This window comes from Berghia stephanieae, chromosome 3, assembly GCF_034508935.2.
Source record: "Berghia stephanieae isolate SIO BIC M18660-M18661 chromosome 3, UCSD_Bste_1.3, whole genome shotgun sequence".
In the NCBI taxonomy this organism is placed as follows: Eukaryota; Metazoa; Mollusca; class Gastropoda; order Nudibranchia; family Aeolidiidae; genus Berghia; species Berghia stephanieae.
The window spans coordinates 77,156,034-77,179,877 of NC_088362.1; the positions used below are offsets into that span (position 1 = coordinate 77,156,034).

At 33.5% G+C, this 23,844-nt stretch overlaps 1 protein-coding gene across 1 annotated transcript in view; it reads left to right on the forward strand.

The window, feature by feature from the left end:
• Window positions 1–21,803, forward strand: part of LOC144968496 (5'-nucleotidase domain-containing protein 1-like) — a 21,858-nt gene extending 55 nt beyond the window's left edge. The window contains exons 1-12 of the mRNA XM_078906928.1: window positions 1–163; window positions 3,036–3,124; window positions 4,070–4,141; window positions 5,559–5,680; window positions 9,106–9,185; window positions 9,589–9,679; window positions 11,638–11,812; window positions 14,576–14,664; window positions 16,136–16,254; window positions 17,143–17,334; window positions 20,544–20,724; window positions 21,364–21,803. The exon at window positions 1–163 is cut by the window's left edge and continues 55 nt beyond it. Coding sequence (XP_078763054.1) covers window positions 56–163; window positions 3,036–3,124; window positions 4,070–4,141; window positions 5,559–5,680; window positions 9,106–9,185; window positions 9,589–9,679; window positions 11,638–11,812; window positions 14,576–14,664; window positions 16,136–16,254; window positions 17,143–17,334; window positions 20,544–20,724; window positions 21,364–21,461 — 1,416 coding nt within the window. The 5' untranslated portion in view covers window positions 1–55 and the 3' untranslated portion in view covers window positions 21,462–21,803. The remainder of the gene's footprint in view (window positions 164–3,035; window positions 3,125–4,069; window positions 4,142–5,558; window positions 5,681–9,105; window positions 9,186–9,588; window positions 9,680–11,637; window positions 11,813–14,575; window positions 14,665–16,135; window positions 16,255–17,142; window positions 17,335–20,543; window positions 20,725–21,363) is intronic.
• Window positions 21,804–23,844: the final 2,041 nt, after the last annotated feature.

A 23,844-nucleotide genomic window follows, 5' to 3' on the forward strand; every position in this document is an offset into this window, starting at 1 on the left:
AACCCGAAAAGAAAAGAACGGTCTTTTTGATAAAACCTAATGTTTATATTCAAACATGGCATCATTTCGAAAACAAGATTTTCTAAAATTCACAGATTACGATGTATTTGGTTTTGATATGGATTTTACATTAGCAAGATATGAACTTGTTCCGTTCTTCCAAGTAAGTTAAAATTATTTCAATTTCAAGTGAGGAGGGGGGCGGGGGCGATAGGGATATCTCAATTGGTAGAGCACTCGCTTCATACTTAAAGTTAAAGGGACCGATATCGATCCAGGGTGCAGTCGAGACCCATTTGTCCACCCAGCAGCTATAGGGTAGCTGGGTCTGTAAGATCTAGCGGAAACTACTTTATGACATGATAGACTGTTGTTTTGCACTTATTTGATTTGCAGGTCTGATATCCCAATTCATTTTGGGCTCATAATTGCGTTCGGATGTCAGACCAGCATATATGTGTAACAAAGTGGCAATTCGGACCCAGAGTCTGAATTGCTTCCCGTGGCAATTCGGACTCCTGCCACAATGCGCCTGCGCAATCACAGGAAGTGTCTGAAGTGGAAGCTGGGTCGAAAGTAAAGAATGGTAGGGTGGGGGGGGGGGGGGAAGCTGCTCGTTCTCAGTTGTCAGTCGGTAGGAGGGCGAGTGAGCGAGCAAGTCACGTTTTAGAGCTCCCGAAGATGACTAACCTTTAAAAGCGGTGATCTATTATTCCTCTTTGTCTTACTTTTTCTTGGGTACTTTTTAATTGTAATTCTAGAACTTTTTACTATCCAATTTCTCCCTTTTTACTGGCGCTGATATGACCTAAATGTGTTGCAAGCGACTTAAAAAATACAAACAAAACATAGATCTAAATATTCGTGTCCTTTGACCTTGGGAGATTACAATTGTAGTCGCTATTGTTAACGTTAACAATCAATTTGCCCTCGCATAGATAAAAGAGTGTCTTTGTGTAATGATTGGAAGATTTATTTGATTTGCCATGAGCATGTTGCAAAAGATACATGCATGACATATTTACATTATATATTTTGCCATTTGTGGCCGCGAAAAAGTGCGGGGAAAGGAAAATAATATGACTTTGGGCATTGAGCGTTTTATTTAAAAGTCAGTATGGGTTGGGCTTTGACAAAAGGCAGTATCTTAATTCTGTTTTAATTTTTAAAAAATGCTGTTTTATTTCTAAATATAAAAATAGAGGCGATTCTTGGCAGCAAACTATGCAATAGAGCCCGGCCACTGGGGTAGGGGCAGAGTACAGTCTAATACTAATATTATTAGATAATACTCGACTAGGTGCTTATTAGAGAAAATTAATGATCAACTGGTAATGGGATTGGGGGGTAACCAGTGACTTCTCAAGTAGACGATGGGGTTAATCCACAAACGACTGAGGCGCTGGACGCAGGGGATAACATGGCGATACAAGATCAAAGAGAAAAAGCCGCCAGCTCTTGGGTTGTGGAAATGGTTGTTGGTGGGAGGGGGATTGTATGTGTGTGTGTGTGTGTGTGTTTGTGATTATTCTGTTTTTAATGACTTAGATATACTCATGAGTGTGTGTGTGTGTGTGTGTGTGTGTGTGTGTGTGTGTGTTTATGACGACCGAATTGTCATGGGAAGCAATTCAGACTCGTGGGTCCGAATTGCCATGGGAGCAGACTCGGGTCCGAATAGCCTTTTCCTATGTGTAAACGTTGGTCCAAAGGGTAGCAATCAATTGCTATTGTCCGTTTCACGCCACATTAGATAAATCCGGCTGCCTATGGGTAAGGCAATGCTCTATACTCTATACAAATACCATTTATTATTATTATTATTATTATTGGCTTTGATGGACCACTCTTTATTTCCCTTTACGAATTTATGTGTGAAATGTAAACGCCATCCTTTACTTTTTAAAAAATAATCTTGATCTGATCCTGATTTTTTTAAAAGCTGGAGTAGGTTCAAAGTAGATTAGCATACACCATTTTTATGTTTATTTATATCTTGTTAAAAGACCATTATATTACTCTTAGAAAATTATTCTTGTCACTATTAAAACAAATTGCTGTATAGATAGTTGGGTCAGTAAAACTGCAATCTCCATTTTAGCCAAATCAGAAACAAACAAAATGGATCTATATAAAAATTTTAAAAAAGAACTTAATACCAAACACGGATCGTTTCAGCCTCAAAACCCTTTAGCTAGCAACAAAAAAACAATCAAAACATAAATCCATTACTAAAAAACCAGAATGTATTCATGTTTTCATTGTTTTTTGTTGTTGGCTGAAAAAGGGTTTTGAGCCCGAAACGTTATGTGTTTGGTTTTCTGTTCTTATTGAAGCTGCTATATTAATTTTTGTTTATTACCTTTTACAAGCAACAGTTTCTAGCAGCTTAGTATTATTTCACTTTGAATTATCCATTACCTCTCTCTCTCTCCCTCTCTCTCTCTCTCTCTCTCTCTCTCTCTCTCTCTCTCTCTCTCTCTCTCTCTCTCTCTCTCTCTCTCGCACATTCAGACACACACACACACTCACACACACATGATGGCTCACTGGTCCCAGTCTCCATTCAACACTTCTGGCTTCTGGCAATTTCATATTGAATCTGTATTCCCTGCTACTCCCTGTTATCATTTGCAAAGTGTGTAGTTTATATTGTAAGCAGAATGAGAGAGATTTTCCACTACCACCTTGAGCCACCTTGATCTGCAGGTCAATTTCAATTAAAGACTAATCACAAGACTTTTCTTCAATTCCCAATTGATTTTTTGTTAAAGTTTAATGGAAAAAAAAACCTTCTTTCATAATAGTAATCAATGTCTTCAATCAATGTTTTTAGACCTAATTCATGATAAGGGAAGGGAAGATTGATAAAAGTTATATAGACATCACCATATATATAAGTTTATATACAAAAAAGCTGTTTTTTTGGGGGTTTTATTCTTTCTTGTTTTTACTTTTTTTTTTTACTTTAACATTTCCATACAACTTTGTAATTTTAATCTACAATTTCTAATTGTTATTTACTATTTCTTCAGCTTACCTATGGATGTATTTGCAAGTTCCTGGCAGAGAATAAAAATTATGGATCAGTTTTTAAAGGATTTCATGAAATCAAATATCTTGTGTAAGTTTAAAGATATCAATTTTTCAAAATGCTCTCATATTATCTGTCTCAGAGTATTTCTTGTATATTATTTCACTTTAAATTATCCATTACCTCATTTTGCTAATCATATTCATTGTCCAGTAACCAGGCATTTCTTTAAATGCTGAAAATGTCCAAAGGCACATCACATCAATTAAATGATTGGAATTGAAATTTGTCTGCCCCATCTGTACTCATCTGTTTTCAGATGAAGAAAAGTCTAAATTAGAATGTTTCCCAAATACCCAAGTAAAAATCGGTATACAGACCATTCCAGATAACAGTTACACAACTGTTTTTATGATCAAAAATATTTCCACAATTACCACAATTTGTTGATCAAGAAAACTAGGAAGCGTCATACTTGCCTTAGAAAAATTACAGTGGCAAAATTTTGAGATATGTACAAATGACTCGCTTATAATATTCAAAATTTGGAAAAAACAAGAAACCGCAATCACCACTCCCTCTTGTATCACAAAGTGGAACAGCTATTACACATCCGTTTGTGTGACCACTCAAGAACAGACATCTGTAAATACAGCTTTTCACAATCACTGAGTGGAATAGCCTGTTGAACATTATAATTACCCTGTGTATTGTTCTCTCGCAGCAATATTGTGTGATTTTTACTTTCATCTTTGTAACGTTGCAGTGAAAGCACTCAGGAACCTTATTGTAAATTATACAACCATCAATTTAGCTTTATGCACCATTAGATATTCTTGTTGACAAAAATGCATTGGTGGATATTTTGGTATTCCATGTAGATATGTATTTGATGCTTTCTCATTACTTGATTGCTACAGCATTTGACCCTTATATGATGATACTAATTATTTTTAAACCATGATTTCTCCCATTATTTAACTTAAAATGACTAAGAATTGCTCAGTGAATTTTTATATTTTTCTTCTTCAACAGTTGCACTGGTTTAATGGCTGATTACGAAAAGGGTAATATTCTAAAACTTGATGCAAATGGTTCAATAATCAGGTTGGTATATTGATAATCCTATAAATAGAACCTTTTTCTTGTAAATGCGGATAGAACATAACTTGGCTTGTTTGATTCTATGCTGAATCAGAGTTGTTTTTTTTACTGACCCTCATTCCACCTACCTAACATTAATAGAGATTGGGTACATTGGTCTGTTATATTTGGCATAAAGTTCTTTGCGATAAACGATTTTCCTATTCAAAGGACAACAAGCAATGGTTCATGTCCATTTATGTCTTTAGTGATGGTGATGAACTCCAACTGGAAGGGACACATGTCTCTGAAGGACTATTACTTTTTATTTGCAAATAATTTTGATTTCAAGGAAGTGGTGATTTTAAGTATATAATTTAATGCAATCTCAATTGGTCATAATTTGTAATAAATCCATCGTACAGGGATGCCACTTTTCCTATTTTAGCTGGAAATCCGGCTTTTCGGCAATTTGTGTGCTGATCTGAAGCAAGCCGGAACTTTTAAAAATAAATTTCAGCATTTAATCAATTTAGTTAAAAATCTGTCAACTTTTATCGTAATTGAGCGACTTAAGCTGACCTGCAAATGGCCTGCCGATTCGGCCTATTTAGTGGACCTTATGTTACAGGAGCAGTATGAGTGTTTTCTATTAATGATAGCAAGTAAACCCCTTGATTAAACTGCATACAATTAGATAAGAGGTCAATCTATCCTCATGTCCGTGTACAAGTTCAGTTCATACATTTATAAAAGCGGTAGAAATTATCCACTTTTTGAGGCTGTTTCGTACTGCACATGTTGATTAACTTTAATTTCTCTTTGTGAAATTTAAAATATATTTTTTTGCACCCCAATGTCTGATAACTGATTTGAATAAAAACAAACCAAAAAATAACTGGATAGATCTAATCCTTTCTATAGTGCCTTTGAATGAACTTTTTAAGATCCTGCTTTAGTAAAGTATCAAAACATTGTATGCAGTGCTTCCTACAATTCCTTAATTCCGCATCCATACTGAAAATTCCACATTCCAGTCACAGGTTATTTTTTTTCTCTACTAGTACTAGTCCTGTGTGTCGTGAACATAAATTTAGTAAAACTCTTGTTGCAAAGGCTAAAAGTGCCTAGTATGAGAGCATTAAGCCATCACAATAGATTAGCCTGCGATTGTATATGCTGTTGGAAAATGGAGTAAGTGGGGAAGCTTGAGATTTAAAATAAATTTTTTTTGATGTAACTGAAAGTGAATCCAATGACTCTTATAAGACCTGCTTACATTAGGTTGATTCATTTTGATGTCAAATTGTCATTTTTACCTTTATGAGTAGTGGTTCAGGGTAAGAAGCTCTGTGCAAGGTATTATGATAATTCTTTTGATATTTTGAATTTCTGTAACAAGCTGCATTTTGCTATTTGTAAATCTATTCCAATTATTCAGAGCGATCCATGGCACAAGACGTATGAGTGATGCAGAAATAACAGTCAGTTACGGTGAAGAGAAGTTGTTTGCGTACATGGACCAGTTTTCCAACGAATCTGGAATCAAGAGTAGAAGTGAAAGTAAATTAATGAAGATTTTATGTCTATAGCTGCATTCTTAAACTTTCTGTGAATTTTTGAAATTCCTTTATTTTCCTTGCTTTTTTCCAATATGAAATTTGAATCAGTGATATTTTGGTGAAGATGCTAATTTAGGTTAATTTTATTTTATTAAATTATAGTACTTATTCTTGGCTTTTCTTTTTGATATCTGATTTAAGTATGTGTGACTTTATTTGAATTTTTTATGAATTTTTGAATATTGGTTATTTTTGCAATTATTAGATCATATTCAAATATTGGGCAAATTTGTTGGGTTTTTTGTGATTTTAATGCAATAATTTCTAACTTTTTAGTACAGTCATTGTCTTGAAAAATATATTGGGTGATTTTTCAGTGCTCTGAAGTGAAATTTGAATTGTTTGGGATCATAATCTAGCGGGATTTGAAAATAGGGTTTTGGCCATTTTGAAATGCAACCAAAAAAGTCCAAAGTTCAAACTTTTGAACTTATTACCCTATCATGTTGATTGTGGTATCAAACGTCTTAGAATTTTATCTACTTTCCATAACAGGTAACATATTTGCTGTATGTATGATTTGAAAAATCGGGTTTGAGTAGCTAATAATAATGATAATATTAATAACAATTATATGATAATGAAAATGGTGATAATATTTATAATAATTATAAGATAATAATAATGAATTAACAAAAAATTCGATAAATAATTCAGTATAGGAGAGGTAGAAACTAGGAGACTACATTTCAATTAGTTTCCTCTGTATTTTGTCTTTTATTGAAAAATGTCACAATTAAAGTCTGTGTTGGTTTTGCAGTTGATGAAGTCACAGTGGAAGAAAATGTAGATGTGATAGCTTTTGCGATTAAATGGGCAGAAAAGAAAATAGATCCAGTAGATGAGACATATATCAAACTGCTCTTTCCCACCTCCCACCCCGTTTCTCTTCCACCAAGAAAAAAATCAAATCCTCAAAATCCCCACCCCTGTATAACGTGTTGCACAGGATTCGTGTGTCCTTGATTCTTTTGGTCTGGTGGGGTTCCTGACCTCCCATACATAATAGGCAGGGAGGCACATACTGTGTCTTCTATCCCCTTATGCCTGTTTTCCAACATGCTTTCTGTCTTTGTCTTGGAATGAGATTACTTAGTTTTGTCCTGGCCCTGGCCGGATACCCTGGCTGGAAGGGAAACAAATGTATAGTTAGTTTTGGGAGATGATATTTTTTTTCCTTGTAAATTTTCTGTTATGCACTGTATTATGTTTTGTTTATGTATTATATATGATTTGTCAACATTTGAGTGTATTCCTTTTAGTGGGGACCTGTGCTTGTGTCTGGATGAGACTTTTAGGTGATCTCAAACTAAGTACACTTATAGTGTGCTCTTGGAATCTACATCTCTTCCCTATTTGAACCAATTCCCCTTTGTCTGCCTTATTCTTGGGTGCTTTAATTGTAATTATAAAACTTTTTACTATCCCATATTCTTCCTTTTTACTGGCGCTGATATGACCTTAATGTGCTGCAAGCGCTGTAAAACCCTTTAAAAAAACAAAAAAAAAAAAAACAACAACATTCTTTTGGTCTCTTTTCAAGATATGGGTGAAGTGGCAATTCCATTTGAAAGTGAAGATATAGGATAGGGTAATACATTATCTTTCATCTACCGTCATGACTGAACACATGTATTGTTAAAGTTAGCAAAGAATGGAAAATAAGATTTCACACAAACAAGTAGAAAGATGCTCTACATATAAATAAATATATAGCCACTGTCATAGCCCAGGCCGGAGTCTTTGATGGGGAGGACAACAGTCAAATGTGTAGCTATAGTTTTGGGAGATGATATTTTTTTTTCTTTGTAGATCATCTCTATGTTGTGTAGTTACATTTTTTTGTTGTTTAAATGGTTTGTAAACATTTGAGTGTATTCCTCTTAGTGGAGACCTGTGCTTGTGTCTGGATGAGACTTTTAGGTGATTTCAAACTAAATACGCTGACAGTGTGTTCTTGGAATCTACATCTGTTTCCTTTTTGAACCATTCTTCTTTGTCTTTCTTTTTCTTGTGTGCTTTCATTATCTTCCTTTTTACTGGCGCTAAATGTGTCAATATGCCCCCCATAGCATTTTAATCTTTATTTGAAGTAATAGGGTGATTTTTCATGCAGTTATGGTCAGATGAATGGGACAGGTATCCAGTAATTTTTCTCAAATTTCATATCTTTTCAACTTGACTAACTGTAAAAAATATTTAGAAGTGAAATTAAGCTTTTATATTTCCCGAAGATGTACAAAAAGGGTTGATTTAATCATTTATGACAAGAACTCATTTTTTGATATAAAAAATTGACCTTCTAACTAAACTTGGCAATATCTCAGTTCAAACTTTTTCACCATCCAACTGATTATTTCATTCACTGTAACAAATCTGTCGCAGACGAGACAAGGCAATTTATATTGATAGTCGAAAAGGAAGGGGTCGGGGAGGGAGTAAATGAGTCTTGACTTTATTTGTAAGTAGGTCAAGAGTGATAGTACAGTTATAGGTCCATTTAAAAAGATAATTATTATCACTTCCCCCTAATTAGAAAAAAAAGTCCCTTCATTTTAACTACTCTTTCTCTCTCTCTCTCTCTCTCTCTCTCTCTCTCTCTCTCTCTCTCTCTCTCTCTCTCTTCTCCTCTTTTTCACTCTCCCTCTCTTTCACTCTTTCTTTGTCCCTCTCTCTCTCTCTCTTTCTAGCTTTCCATGATCCATATATCTCTCTCAACCATTCTTCTAAAAATTTTCATGTTTTACTTTAAAAGCGTCATCTGGCTGTAGATAGATGATATTAATCTGTTACAATTTTAAGGGGCACTCAACTTTACTCTTTTACCTTTGATTTTACAAGGTTTTAATTTATTCAAGATATGTGAGTCTTATTTGTAATATCTGTAACCTCTGGGCTACAGGAACAAAGATAAAACAAGTAAAATCAAATACTTTCAAGCCTTTTGACCAAAAGTTAATTCAAAATCTCTTGAATAGAAGATATTTTTAAATAATCGTTTTAAGGAAAGAGAGAGAGAGAGAGAAGGAGAGAGATATTTGTCAAAGTTCAAAACGTTTTGTTAACATTTGAGTGTATTTGAATGTAAATTCATTAAACATTTGCATAAAGTAAGTTATATCTCTACAACTAAGAATAGATTTACACCAGAAGTAGTAATATAATATACGAAACTATGAAATTTTATGTTATGATTTTGTTTGAGTTTGACAGATGGACCGATACATTTTCCTCCTTTTTGATAAATTGTCATTATCATCACTAATTGTTATTATTATTATTATTATTATTATTATTATTATTATTATTATTGTTATGCTTTTCTTTATAAGTTTTTAATTCATTAAATAAAATATATATTTTCAGCGTGGAGGTTCCATGAGAATTTGTTTGATCTTCCTGGTATGGCTGCGTATGCTCAGATGGTTGACTATCTTGAGACACTGGTAACTTTTTTTATGGTTCACTATTTATCTGTCCTTATGACATGATATGACTTTCAAAGGATAATGATCCAATCGTCAATATAGACAAGAAAGTAGAGAATAATGTCTAAGAATAGGTCATATTTTCTTTGTGGTTCCTTTTAACTTATTCAGCTGACATGAATGACCATAAAAATAAAATGTTGCCCTTTTGAACTTTGACTAATATATTCTCTCTCTCTCTCTCTCTCTCTCTCTCTCTCTCTCTCTCTCTCTCTCTCTCTCTCTCTCTCTCTCTCTCTCTCTCTCTCTCTCTCTCTCTCACACACTCTCTCCATGTGAGTGTGTGTCTTTGCTGAGATTGTAATGTTTTTTTTACAAATATTGCTCAATATCATATCATTCTTTAAAATCTTTCAATCAGGAAGACAAGCCAACAACAAGCTCATTCTTGCAGGCCGCTAGTGATTTGTTAGAGGCCCTCGAAGATATGTATGTACCCACACAATTTGCAAGTAAGATATTGATTATATTATTTTGCCTCTCAAGTATTATCTTGCTTTTGAATGTTGCTCTACTTATACTAATGGATGAAATCTAGGTACTCGTGCATCAATTTTATGTTTCATTCTTGTGTCAGTTTTATGTTTCATTCTTGTGTCAATTTTAGTTTTTCATTCTTGTAACAATTTTATAAGTTTTATTTTTATGTCAATTTTTATATGTTTCAAATGGACAATGGATACAGTTTCTCAATGGAACAAAAACTAGAATTCTATATTTCTGTTTATTCTTACACAATATCATTTTTTTTTTTTTTACTCGATGGGTCACAAATTATCTCCCAAATTGAGTGGGTTCAATTTCAGCTTTTGATAAGATGACTTAGTTCATACCTTCCGCTTTTGGTGGAATCATTCCTATTTTCACGTTTTCCTTTACCACTATTCTGCCATTGTCTTAAAAATGATGATAATGGTAAGAAGAAAAATAAGGGGGATTAAAAAGGCGAATTAAATATATTTTTTTTTGTGATTGCCAAAAGGGAGTTAAGTAGGAAAATTAAATTAATTAGCTCCTTTCCCCCTTTCCCATTCCTAATACATGTGATATGTAGTTTTGCCAGCTGTATCCTTATGTGTTTGGTGGCAAAGTTGGTCGTCATTTTGATACAGAATTATCCATTTTTAAATGATTCCTTTTTTTTGTCTCAGATTTCTATTTTCTGATGTTCTGATTCCACTTTTGGAATATGAAGGGTTGGCAGGTCTGCTTAGTCATCTTAGGTTGTCTTAAGCTGAAATTGAACCCACTCAATTTGGGAGATAGTTTGTGACCCATCAACTAAAAAAGAAAAAAGACATTGTGTAAGAATAAACTGAAATGTAGAATTTCTAGTTATTCTGTGAATCCTTAATTAAGTTTAGGCATGACTGTATCAATGACACTTGTAATGAATCATCTCAAAATTGTAGTATGTTGGAATGATTCACGTGCCAACAGTGATCTTACCAGAAATGTGAGGAGCAGCTATGTGGTCTTGTGGTCCTGGGTTCGCGCCTTGCTCAGCGCATAATTGAGTCCTTGGAAAAGGCTCTTCACTCACATTCTCTCACTGTACTCAGGTGTATAATGATTACCTGGTCATTAACAGCATTGTCTCTGTCTGAAAAAAAAATGTAATATCACCTAACTGGTGTCATGTAACATCCTACATGTTAAGTATTGCTGTTGGCCAGGGACCGCTTGTAAAGCACTTTGAGCACATTTAGTGGATATTGTGCTATATAAAAGCGCAAGTTAAAGCTCAAATTAAAAGATTAAAGCATGTATATAGGGTTGCAAATACAAGTTTTGATTTAAGATTTTAACGAGTTCTAAGTGTGAAAATCTTGAATTAAAACGGGTGTGTACAACCCAATAAATGTGAAGTAATCTTATTGATATACCTCTTCTTATCCAAAACCATTCATGATATATGGAATTTATTTTTAAAATTAAGAAGAATGAAGGCAAAACAATTGGATTGAATTGAAAATTTCAACAGCAAAAAATATTTCTTTTACCATCTGCACTTATTTCGGCTTGACCTTAAGAGTGTGGGTCACAGGGTGGGGATTTACTCACCTCCTATCTTTTTAGATATGTAATTATGTCGTCACTTTTAGTGCTTATCATTAAACATGATTTGATGACTCATGATTGCATATTTATAGACTTTTAATGCATTTATGTATAATGTCACAAAGGAAATGATAGCTGTAATGAATTAATGTTTGTCACTTTCAGAAACCATCTCTATTGTCTTCAACAAAGCATATAAACTTTACCCAAATATTATATTTTTTTTCCGCTCTATAAAATCAGTTTTTGTGTCAAAATCATTCTGACCTTATACTTATACTGTTTTTAAAGTGGTGACTCATAAATTAGACACATCAATCTCAAAGACTGTATCTTTGATTTGTTTCAGGGAATCAAGGTGGCTATTTTCCTCGTCTGAAAGCCGATACCTCTAAATACATAGATCCTATCAGTAGCGATGTGAGAGCATGGCTGAAAAAATTGAGACACGATGGAAGGAAATTGTTTTTCCTCACAACTTCTTTCCCTGATTATGCAAACCATCTCATGAATGTGGTGCTGGGGTAAGATTTATATTTTAACATCTTGTTTTATGATTTATTTATTTGATATTTCAACCGTTATTTTAAAGATCATTCATTTACCATTGATTGTTCAAGGTTTTGGTTTTTATAATTGAGAGGTATAGGTGCATAGTGACAAATAGTCTCCAATGAAATTGTATAATAATCAGGCTGGTACAATATTCCCTTTCTCTAAAAATACACATTTTTAGAATTTTAACAAAAAACTTCTCCTCCAATTGGTATTTGAAGGACATATTTTCTGGCAAAAGTTTTTATTTGTTTTTTTCAGAGTACGGCAAAATAGACCCAAAAAAAAATAAATTAAAAAATAAAAAAAAAACCCCTTAAAAGTAGTGCTTTAAAGTGTTTAGGCCCATTGGGCTAGAGTTTATCCAGATTTCTATAGTAATTGCTTGCTACCATTTGGATAGGGGGCTAGTCTATTGCAAATATCCTTCTGTGGGATCTAACAGACCCAGCTAGCCGAGCACTGCTTTTTCAAATGGTTGTATCTGCTAAAATATTCAAACAATATTCAGAACTTTATACACACATATACATAAATCTCTTTTTAATTTAAAAAAATAATTACCCTTTATTAAAAAGCAAAGACGTTCGAATTAAAAGATTGGGTGGCCATTAATATTTTGAGATAAAATCAAAGTTGTTCAATGTTAGAACACTGCTGTGTGCATTTACTGCTACGTGGGGCTACTCCATCCAGTTCTTATATGAAATTGTTAAATGGGTTTAAAGGCAGAAGGTCTGACAGAAGTTTACTCTCTAAAAGCTGGTGTAAGAACAGCATTAAACCCTAGCTTTTCGCAGACACCATCATCTTCCTAGGGGGGAACTTATTGTCTTCATGATAAAGACTATTTGAGTAACTGCTCCTTTTGTCGCCAACTTAAGCTTGTGAAACAGGATTATACTCGAATTGGCATTCTCTCGATATATAATTTTTGTGGTCTTTTTTTAAAAATAACAATACTTTACCTGTATTTTGTCATCAATTATTATGAAATGTTGTATACACAGAGACAATAAAATATTGTTCTATTAATTTTTGAAAAGTCATTAGAATCCATGCAGATATTTTGTTGCTCTCGAGTAACAAAAAGTGTCTCATTTTTGGTGACTACTCGATATACTCTATTAAACAATATTCCTTGTTTTTCTTGGAGATCACGGTGTAGCATATTGAGCATGTCAATGTGACTGGGTGGGGTTCCTTACCTTCCATAGTGGGCAGGGAGGCACTTATTGTGTCTTCTATCCCCCTATGCCTGTTTTCCAACATACTTTCTGTCTTTGCCTTGGATTGAGATTACATGGTCTTGTCCAGGCCCTGGCCAGATACCCTAGCTCAAATATATAGTTAGAGTTTTGGGAGATGATATTTTTTTTGTCTTGTAAATCATCTCTCTGGTTATGCATTGTATTGTTTTGTTTACATATTATATATGATTGTAATCATTTGAGTGTATCCCTCTTAGTTGGGACCTGTGCTTGCGTCTTGATGAGACTTTTAGGTGATCTCAAACTAAGTACTTTGATAGTGTGCTCTTGGAATTACTTCTCTTTCTTGAACAAATTCCCCTTTGTCTTACCTTTTCTTGGGTGCTTTAATTGTAATTCTAAAACTTTTTTCTGTCCCGTTTCTTCCATTTTCCTGGTACTGATATGACCTTAATGTGTTGCAAGAGACGTAAAACCCTTAAAAACAAACAAAACAAGTCAATGTGAAGTGGGCACGCCACTCACCCTTAGATTGAAATAGCATGGATCTGATTTAAAAATGAAAATTCTGGTATTAAAATTGATATTAAAAGAATGCTTTTTTTTCTTCTGAAATTTCATCACATCTTACATGGAAATGGTTGCCTGTCAGTTAGGACCTCATATGTTATAGCATGAGACTGTAAATTTTGAACTTTTTTGGGTTTTTCCTCTTAATCTGAATCTGAATCAGTAAGATGCAAAAGGCAATGGGCCCATGAATTGAAATGTATAACAATAGCAAGATGAAATGGTTGGTGGTTAGTGGGGTCATATTAAGATCAATCGTGTTATCACGTTTTACAATAATTATCGTGTCGAGTTTAAACTGACACTTTTATTTTATAAAGTAGGCCATCTAGATAAGATAAATGAACTGATAAACAGTCACGTAATTAAAAATTGCTGATAATACAAAATGATAACCAACTAATCTACTTAATCACAATCATTACAACTCAAATTATAAGAATGAATAATTCCTTATTATTGATATGATTTTATTTTTTATAGGCATTTGAAAGTGTCAAACTTTTCTTATTTATATTTATAGGTTAATCTCAGTCTAATTTATTTTTTAAAAATGTTTTTGGTTATGTTTTGTTCTTTTTTTAAAAAATGTTTCTTTTTCTTTTTGTTTATTTATCATTTCTTCTCTAACCAGAACATGTATATTTCAGACTTTACACCATAGAGCAAAACACATGTTCTTCCTCTCTCTTAAACTTTAAATATTTTGGAAAAGGGGGAAGATTTTTGATTTGATCTTTGTAACAAGTTTTTTTATTTGCTACCAATAATAGGATTGATTTAATGAAAATGGCCATATAAGGAAGTGAAATAATATTGTTATAAAGGATTATAATCATATTTGACGTAGACATTGTTCAGTTAGTTTGTATAGTTATTGAGAGTACTTTAAATGATTTTGGATTCACGAGTCAAAATTGATTTTTCTCTTTCCTTTTCTTTTGAATTCAGGGCTGAGTGGAAGACCTACTTTGATTTGATTATTTATGGAGCCAGGAAACCAAAGTTCTTTACAGAATCAAAACCTTTTCTTAGAATAGGTATTTAATTTACTTTATGTTGATTTGATAATTTACCTGAATGCCACTTAGGTCCATAAAGGAATTGAATTAAAGTAAAATAAATCAAATCATAAAAAATTGGATTTCCTGATCTGAAATATAAATTTGTAATTTTTCAGGCGAATAAGATCAGGGGTCAATGACGTATTTTTTTAATTTGTGATCACAAAGTGTGATCAGTGATCATTTCCTTTCCATAACACCCTCACTTTCACCGCATTGAAACAGACACAGCTAATCATTTACTTCAAGATGAGCAGATTGGCTGTTAATACAGAAAAAAAAAAAAACTGACATAAAAATGGATTCAACTGAAGTCATGAACATTTTGGTGTTATGTGACCTGCGGGGAAAATAATAAATGTCAGATGAAATGATTTTGTTTTTAAAGATAAACTGTCCTCGATGGCCTGTGAAAAGTCTTTTTATATAATAATAATAATAATAATAATAATAATAATAATAATAATAATAATAATAATAAATCTTTATCGTCCAGAAATGGCAATTCATGTTTGGTTCCGCTGCATTGCTAAATCAATTACAAAAACAGAGGCATTCTCTCTCTCTCTCTCTCTCTCTCTCTCTCTCTCTCTCTCTCTCTCTCTCTCTCTCTCTCTCTCTCTCTCTCTCTCTCTCTCTCTCTCTCTCTCTATCTCTCTCTCTCCATTTCTCTTCCTCCCCCCCCCCCTCTCTCTCTCTCTCTCTCCCCTCTCTTCCTTCCCCACCCCTCTCTCTCCCTCCCTCCCCTCACCCTCTCTCTCTTTCTCTCTCTCTCTCTCACCCCTCTCTTCCTCCCCCTCTCACCCTTCCCCCACCCTCTCTCTCTCTCTCTCTCTCTCTCTCTCTCTCTCTCTCCCCCCCCTCTCTCTCTCTCTCTCTCTTTATCTCTCTCTCTCTCTCTCTCTCTCCCTCTCTATTTCTCTCTCTCTCTCTCTCTTTATCTCTCTCTCTCTCTCTCTCTCTCTCTCTCTCTCTCTCTCTCTCTTTCACACAAACACACATAGCCACATAATAGGCATACACTCAAATAGGCAAATACTAGTGATAAACTCACATTGTACATTAATGGGACTGGTGAGAATAATAATGATGATAATGATGACGACGACGGCGATGATGATGATGATGATGATGTCTAGAATCATTTGACCAGACTGATGTCATTGAAAATTTGTATTGCATTCAGGTGAAATGTTTTTCTGTGTAGAACTCGACATAATGTTGTTTTAGACAGATGGGTTGCAGTGTTGTTCTTTTATTATTTATCTCTCTGATACAACGAGTTCTGTGAATCTAAATGAATCATCAAGGATTGATTTAATTATTTGTACTATTTGACACCCACCCCCTTTTTTTTTCCTGGAAGGATAAGACAAAATATGCAGCAATATCTTGTATAAGATTGCATAGAACACTCCACTACTTTCTCTAATTTGTTTTTCCGTAGTCAATTGTCAAGCTTTGGATGAAGTTAAAAAACTAGAGGCTGGTAAAGAATATTGTCATGGAAATTTCAATGTCCTCGATTCATTTTTGCAAGGAATTACAGGAAAAGCTAAGCCTAAGGTAAATGTTGAAGTTAATGTTATCTTTCTGATAGTCTATCCTGGAATGGTCCTGATTTCATCCATTTATGATGTTTTGATGCAGACTTGCCATTTTATAACTCCCCCAAAAAGTTCATTTAAATTGGTCTATGATATGAAACTAGAAAAATTATTTTCATTTGGTAGAACAAAACTGCTGCTTTTTTTCTGTAGAGAATTATCTGAAAATAAAGCTATGTCATATTTTTTTTCAAAAATACAGAAACCTGTATTGAGGACTGTCAATCAGTATTGTCAGTCCTAGGACAGAGATGTGAAATGCTCATATGTCAAGTCAGTAATGCTGTGGCATTCATAAACACCTGACCTGATCCTAACCCCAAAAAATTGTCATAAAAGAAGATGAAGATCTCGGGGGAAAAAATTAATTATGAGTTGTAATCAATAGCTTAACCAATAGAATAATTTGTTTCCTTGAGCAATTCTACCAACTACTCACTTTTCTTTTTTGGTGATTGTCGTCTTCTTTTGTGACGTCATTTTTTGGTCAGTATCAGGCCATAAGTTTACTAAGGCAACAGTAATGCTCAATGTTTTTAATGAAGATTTTGGGAGAAATGGAAATATTATTTTTTTTTTGTCTGAACGCATAAATAAATGTGTAGAGTCTGTGGTTTTATTTCCCGATCTCATTTATTGGGATTCTATAGCAAAATCTTTTAAATTGTAGATAAACAAATTCTCTCTCAGTTCCGCACCCTTTTAAACCGAAATGGTTTTTACTTCCAGACTGTTAGCTTTATGAATGTACATTCAGAACGTGAAGTTTCTTAGTGGAATTCAATATTAATGGTTGTTTACTAATAAGCCCTAACATAAAAACACCTCTGTTTCCCTTGCATTACAGGTCATTTATTTTGGTGACAATGTGATAGCTGATACATGTCCATCTACTTTATTGGCAAATTGGGTTTCAGTGTTAGTGCTGGAGGAGATGGATGCAGAGGGATATGCTGTAACTGATGGGACAGTACCAGGACATGATGATGAATTGGAAGATCCAAGTTCCATTCCTGCAAAACGGAAACGAAGATATGAGGTCTGAATTATTCTTTTCCTTTTGATAATTAAATTTACTATATACAGCATTTTACTTACTTATCACCTCACCTCACGTCAGTATCTGACTGAGTGAGTAGTAGAAAAACTAAAACTGTTTGATGCCATTGATCTCGGTTTTCTGCCTTGTGAATGAGAGTGGTCCATCCTTGTGCCATTCTTTAACATGTCGTATGCCCTGAAATATTGTTTTAACCATAGAATTGTGTTGTGTCACATGACCAAACCATGAGAACTTTCTCTTTTTTGATTATAGCAAGTAGGTTCTCTACCAATGTCTAATTTCATGGACACCACTTAAACTGTGCTTGAATTTTCCAGGAAATACAATTGACAATATTAAATTTGATTGTAGATGTGTAAACATTCATATATATATATTATATGTATATATATATATATATATATATATATATATAAAATATATATATATATATATATATATATGAATGTTTACACATCTACAATCAAATTTAATATTTGTCCAATTGTATTTCCTGGAAAATTCAAAGCACAGATGAATGTGTGCTCCATGAAATTAGAACATTGGTAGAGAACCTACTTGCTATAATCAAAAAAGAGAAAGTTCTCATGGTTTGGTCATGTGACACATATATATATATATATATAATTTTGTATACATATTTTATCAAACACCATGCAATATATATATATATATATATATATATATATATATATATATATATATATATATATATATAATATATATATATATATATATATATATATATATATATATTGAATCGTGTTTGATAAAATATGGTACGAAAAGTGCTCGTCATGTAACAAACCAAACTCATGTAACACACAGTCCTGACGATGGCTAATAAGGCCTGCAACATTAATGTAGACTGTCTCAAACATTGTGATAAATATTAAAATAATATATATATATAAATTATTATATATATATATATATATATATATATATATATATATTATATTATTTTTTTTTTTAAATAAAAATTTTACCAAAATGAGACGCCTCTCTTACACATAGCATGAAGAAAAGGTATGAGGCTGTGCCAAAGGCTCGCTTTTGTAATGCTTTGCCAAAAGTATCAATATCTAGTTTTTTTTGAAAATGTATAGAAGGATGTAGTTTTCATAATTTTTTCTGGATCAGATAACTAAAGATAATTAACTAGATCAGGCACCAAAAGAATAACTGTAACAGTTTCTCAAAGTTTTGAAAATGCTTGGACAAAACCATCAACACTTTCAGAGGCTATTGCTGCAATTTTTTTTATGCTAGAGTCTGGATTTTTTTTTTTCTTTTGGTTGTTTGTCATTATTTAATCCAAAGAAACTGTTGAGAATAAACTTGAAGTAACTCACCAATTGCCTTTTTAATGTTGGAAACAATTCAGTTTGCTAATTTATTAGATAAAAAGTTATTAAGGAATTCGAGATGATATATATGAAGGGTGCAAGGGAAAGACAGGGAATGTCAATTTTTGGTAATTTTAAGATATTGGTGTCAGTGGAGAGATTATATGACACACTAGCTTCTTATTAATAAAGCAAATGAAATAACACAGAGAGTCAGCTGATATTCTTGTTTTAAGATTACATATGTCACGGAAAAACATGAATGTCAGTAAATTGCAATGGAAAAACCAGGAATGTCATTTTTGTTAATTGAATTATTTCCCCTGTGGCCAATCAACAGAGTATTAATTTAGTCACATGACTTTAATGTTTGTAAACAAAATAACGGACACATGTGTGTCTCCAGTTGTTATGGACACCCCTAAAAAAAAAGAAAATTAAACGGAAGAAAATGTGAAAATGACCCCCCAAAATGCGACTTTCAAGTCACCAGGATGGTGAACCTTGTAACTGTAATGTCTGAAATGTTTTGACACTGTTAGTGTTGAGAGAAGAGAGGTATTATTGAGTAATTTCAATGGCCTTTCAACGAAAGATGAGGATGACGCCATGCGTCTCTAGTTACTGTGAACCAAATAAAGCAGAGACGTCTGAGAAAAGATGACCATGAAATAAATCTGCATAAATTCCCAAACTAGTACCACGTTCTGCGGTTTGAAGGAAATGTGGAGAAAAACTCAAATATGTTGCCAGGCCGTCCTATCAATGTTTGGAATTGGTAAAGCAAGACTCTAAAGGATACAAAAACGCTGTGCATTTATTTTCACAATTCCTTGGTTTTTCCATTTATCTCGTAAACATCTTACCAGACTCTTTCTAGTTCTGAGTGAACCAAAATTTTGTAACAATGCAACTTCAAACTTTGCATGTTCTTATACCCATTCAGATGAACAGACTTATTCTAAACACTAATAACAGCCAGGTATTCTTTTTATACCTGAGTAAGCTGAGAGAATGTGAGTAAAGAGCCTTTTCCAAGGACTCAAATATGCGCCGTTCAGAGAGTGTCTTGAACAACACTAAGTTTCACTAAGTCAAAGTAAACAACTAACAAATTAGCGAAAATAGGCCTGGAAATCCAGATGTGGTATATTCGAAATGCCGTGGTCTGAGTGACCAAACTTTCTCTCAGCAAAAGAATTGCGAAATCAAAATTATTCTGGCATTGAAAGGATAAAATGTGCATTAGGTGTTGTGAGCACATATATGCAGTGTATTGGTTATGCCAGTCAAATCCATATCCTCTATTCTTTGAAGATGAGACAAGAACTGGGCTTTGCAAGGGAAAAACAGGGAATGTCAATTTTCACCCCCAGAGAAAAATTTCAATGTCAAAGCTCGAAAATGAAGGAAAAACATTACTAAATACCTTATTTCTATTGCAAACTGATTGTTCTTTAACATCAATAAACGAGGAAAAAATGTTGGGAACAATAGATCAATGAGTGTTCAAAGTTTGTTTTTGAGTTTTCTCAAAACGACAAAAAATGGCATTCCCTGTTTTTCCCTTGCACCCTTCATATATATCCTTATATATGATCAGCTGTTACCACTTGTTATCATTGATAAATTATAGGGAAAGTTTTGTTTCTTGGCCAGTCAGTCATGAGTAGGGCAGTACAGTCTGCACCCACTCCTCCCTGCCTATGTGCTTTCATTGCCAATGAAAGCAAGATGCTTACTGGGGTTAAATGATTATGTCAATGGATATGCCTTTCCTCGGAAATCAATAAATTAATCCTGTCCCATTTTTATTGATTTTCTTATCTTCCTCAGCATTCTTCATTGATCACTGATGAGGAGATTGAGCTCATGGTTAGCTCTCTCTGGGGTTCAATATTTATAGATAATACCAACAACGATAAAATGGATGACTCTAGAGTCATGAATACAAAATACGGCTCTCTTATTTCCAAGTATTCCACCATCTGTGTTCCATCCATTGAGTATTTGTCAGGTATTGAATTTTGTTATATTGATCTTGATGAGGGGGGGGGGGGGGTGAGAAGATGGCCGAGTGATTAAGGCATTGCATTGTGACTCTGAAGGTCTCGGGTTTGAACTTAGTTTCAGGCATTTTCACTTTTTTCCTTGGGCAAGATTATTAACCCCCAATTTGTTCATCTTAAAGATTCATGAGTTTTATTTATAGGCTGCATAACCCCCAGCTGCAGTTAAAAAGATATTGTAGCCTGCTTTGTAAAGTAATAACAAAAAAAATTCTGGCCTTTTGGCCAAACATTAATCATGATCCCTTGATGTATATGTAATATGGAATATTGTAGGCCTTTAAGGTTTTTAAGGAAGGGCAATTCATAAAATATTTACAAAAAGTAAGTTATATCTTTAATGATAAGAATGAATGCACAGTAGCAGTACTAATATATTACTTAATGGTAGGTAGCCATGTTATTTTATGTTTTTTTTTTTTTAATTGGTTTGAGTTTGACCGATTGACCAATACAATTTCCTCCATTTTGACAAATTGCCTTATCATCACTTAAAATAGTTGGGAAATAAATGAATTGCTGCTGCTGTTTTGTTCACCTGTTACATCATGCGAAAGTTGTATTGATTATATTTGTTTTCATTACAGGAGTTCCCTTGGATTACGAATACTCAACCTTTTCATCTCAGTCTGGAAATGCCAGGGGTTTCCACCCAGGGCGACCCAGGTCTCTGCTGCCTCAATGAAGATATATTCAAGTCACTGAACTGCTTCAGTGAAGTGAATTTATGGCTTAATTTTGTATACGGGTTATTTATGTAGACTTAAGAGAAAAACTGATCATGGGGATAATACTGCATGTTGAGCTTGTTATATACATTTAATCTAGAAGTGTAAAGTTGCTCAATCAGATTATCAGTTTTATAAAAATTGTTATTTTATTTTGATCAATGAGATATTTTACACTATTTACAACTGGATCAGTCGTGCAAGTATCAAACGATCAAAAGAATTATTTTTAAAAACATAATCTGTCTCTAAAATGTTGTAATTTGAGAATATTTTTTAAAGATATATTTTACCCCCAAAAACATTGATAATAATAATAATGATGATAGTGATAATGGTAATGTTAATATTAATAATTGATAATCATTTTCATCATCATCCTTAATACTATTATTATTATTATTATTATTATTATTATTATTATTATTATTATTATTATTATTATTACTACAGTGCAACACAGAAATCACAAACAATTTGGGACTGTTTGTTCAAGATTTCTGTGTTTTCAAGATATCCTTGTTGGGTCAAAGAATATGAAGAAGAATGTGAATATGAAGGGGTGGGGGGGGGGGGGGGGGGGTTAATGTTGGTTGTTTCTGTGAGGCCCCATTATAATGAGGTGTAGCGTTAAGTACGTCTTGATTCATTCAGTAACAGATGGAATAATGTTCCCCTTTATATGTAGGTACTATATTAAGAAGAAGACAAAGACATTATGTCCCATTTTTTAAATAAAACACTCAGCATGCGACGTCTTTAACCTACGGATCAGGTACCCAATCCCTACCACTCCTCACTTATCTCTCCCACACCTCTCTTCTCACCTCATCTTCCCCACCCCTAATCGTTTCTTTGATTTTAATACAATAACAGCCTCAGGTCATCATTGTCTCGATAGCCTCAAACTGGTACTGTTACACATTAGAGTGACTTATTGCGAGCTTGCATCCGAGACTGGTCAAACATGATTCACACACCCCTACACACACACACACACACACACACTCTCATACTACACACATGCATGCTTAACACATACATTCAAGGCCACATAGAGAGTGATGGAAGTTCTCATTTCCGTTCAATATAGACATTAGGCAAGAGAATATGCAAGAGTTAAGATTCATTTTGTTCGAGATTTCCGTGTTAGCCTCCAATAGTGTTCATCATCATCACCATCAGTGCCACCACTACTGCAACCACCACCATCACATCATTATAATTATAACCACAACTGCCAACACTCATGCAACCACCACCATATCATCATCACTACCACCACTACTACAACCATCACCAATACCACATCATCATCATTATCATCATTACCACTTCAACTACAACCGCCTTAACCACATCATCATTATCATCGTCATAGCTACCACCACTACTGCAATCACCACATCAGAAACACACCCTAATATATATGATATCTGAAATCCTGTTTTGGAATTTGATCATTTTTCCTTTTATCATGCAGTTTATTGCTTTGGATATGGGTCTAGGAAAAGGTTGGAATCTTTTTTCCTCTCTAAAGTTGTGGGAAACCTGAATAAATAATATTGCATATAGGTATAAATCGTTACCAATGCTTTATCAAACAGACAATAATTAACAAGGGCATGGATATTATCATAGGCTGCTCATTTTATGACCCTTTACGAAGAAAAATGAAAACCTGTATAAGACAAAAATCTCCCTATACTATAACTGAATTTATTTTTCAGTGCCCATTCTGTTCCATCTTATACATGTTGGACTGTATTATAATAATAATAATAATGAATAATAATAATAATAATAATAATTATTATTATTATTATTATTATTATGAATATTAATTAATTTTTAATTATTTATTTATGTATTTAATTACTTATTTTTCTATTTTGTTTGATAACAGCTGATATTATATATATTTTTTAAAATCTCGGTGTAAAGCTCTAAATTATGTGTCTTGTAATCATGAGATTTTCAATTACTCTTAAGAAGATGTAAAATGTAGATTTTTGTCTCCGCTAATATCTTGGTGTCTTTTTGCAAAAGATTTATGGTGCCGATGCCAAAGTTGCTCTCCAATACCATTGGTGTTTTCCAATGGTAAATGTGTTCCAGAATGATTTTCTTCATTGTTGATACACTGCTGACTTGCTGAGTAGGTATAGACCACGAATGTAAATGATTGAATTTTTGTTGATTTAATGCTTTATATTGAAACTGTGAAAGAAAATTGTGATACTGTACTAGACATGTCTCTTATTAAGGGATAGTCAATATTTAAGGCTGTGCCAAACGGTAGTTTTTTGTGACGTTCGCCGCAAAATATACTCCAATAGT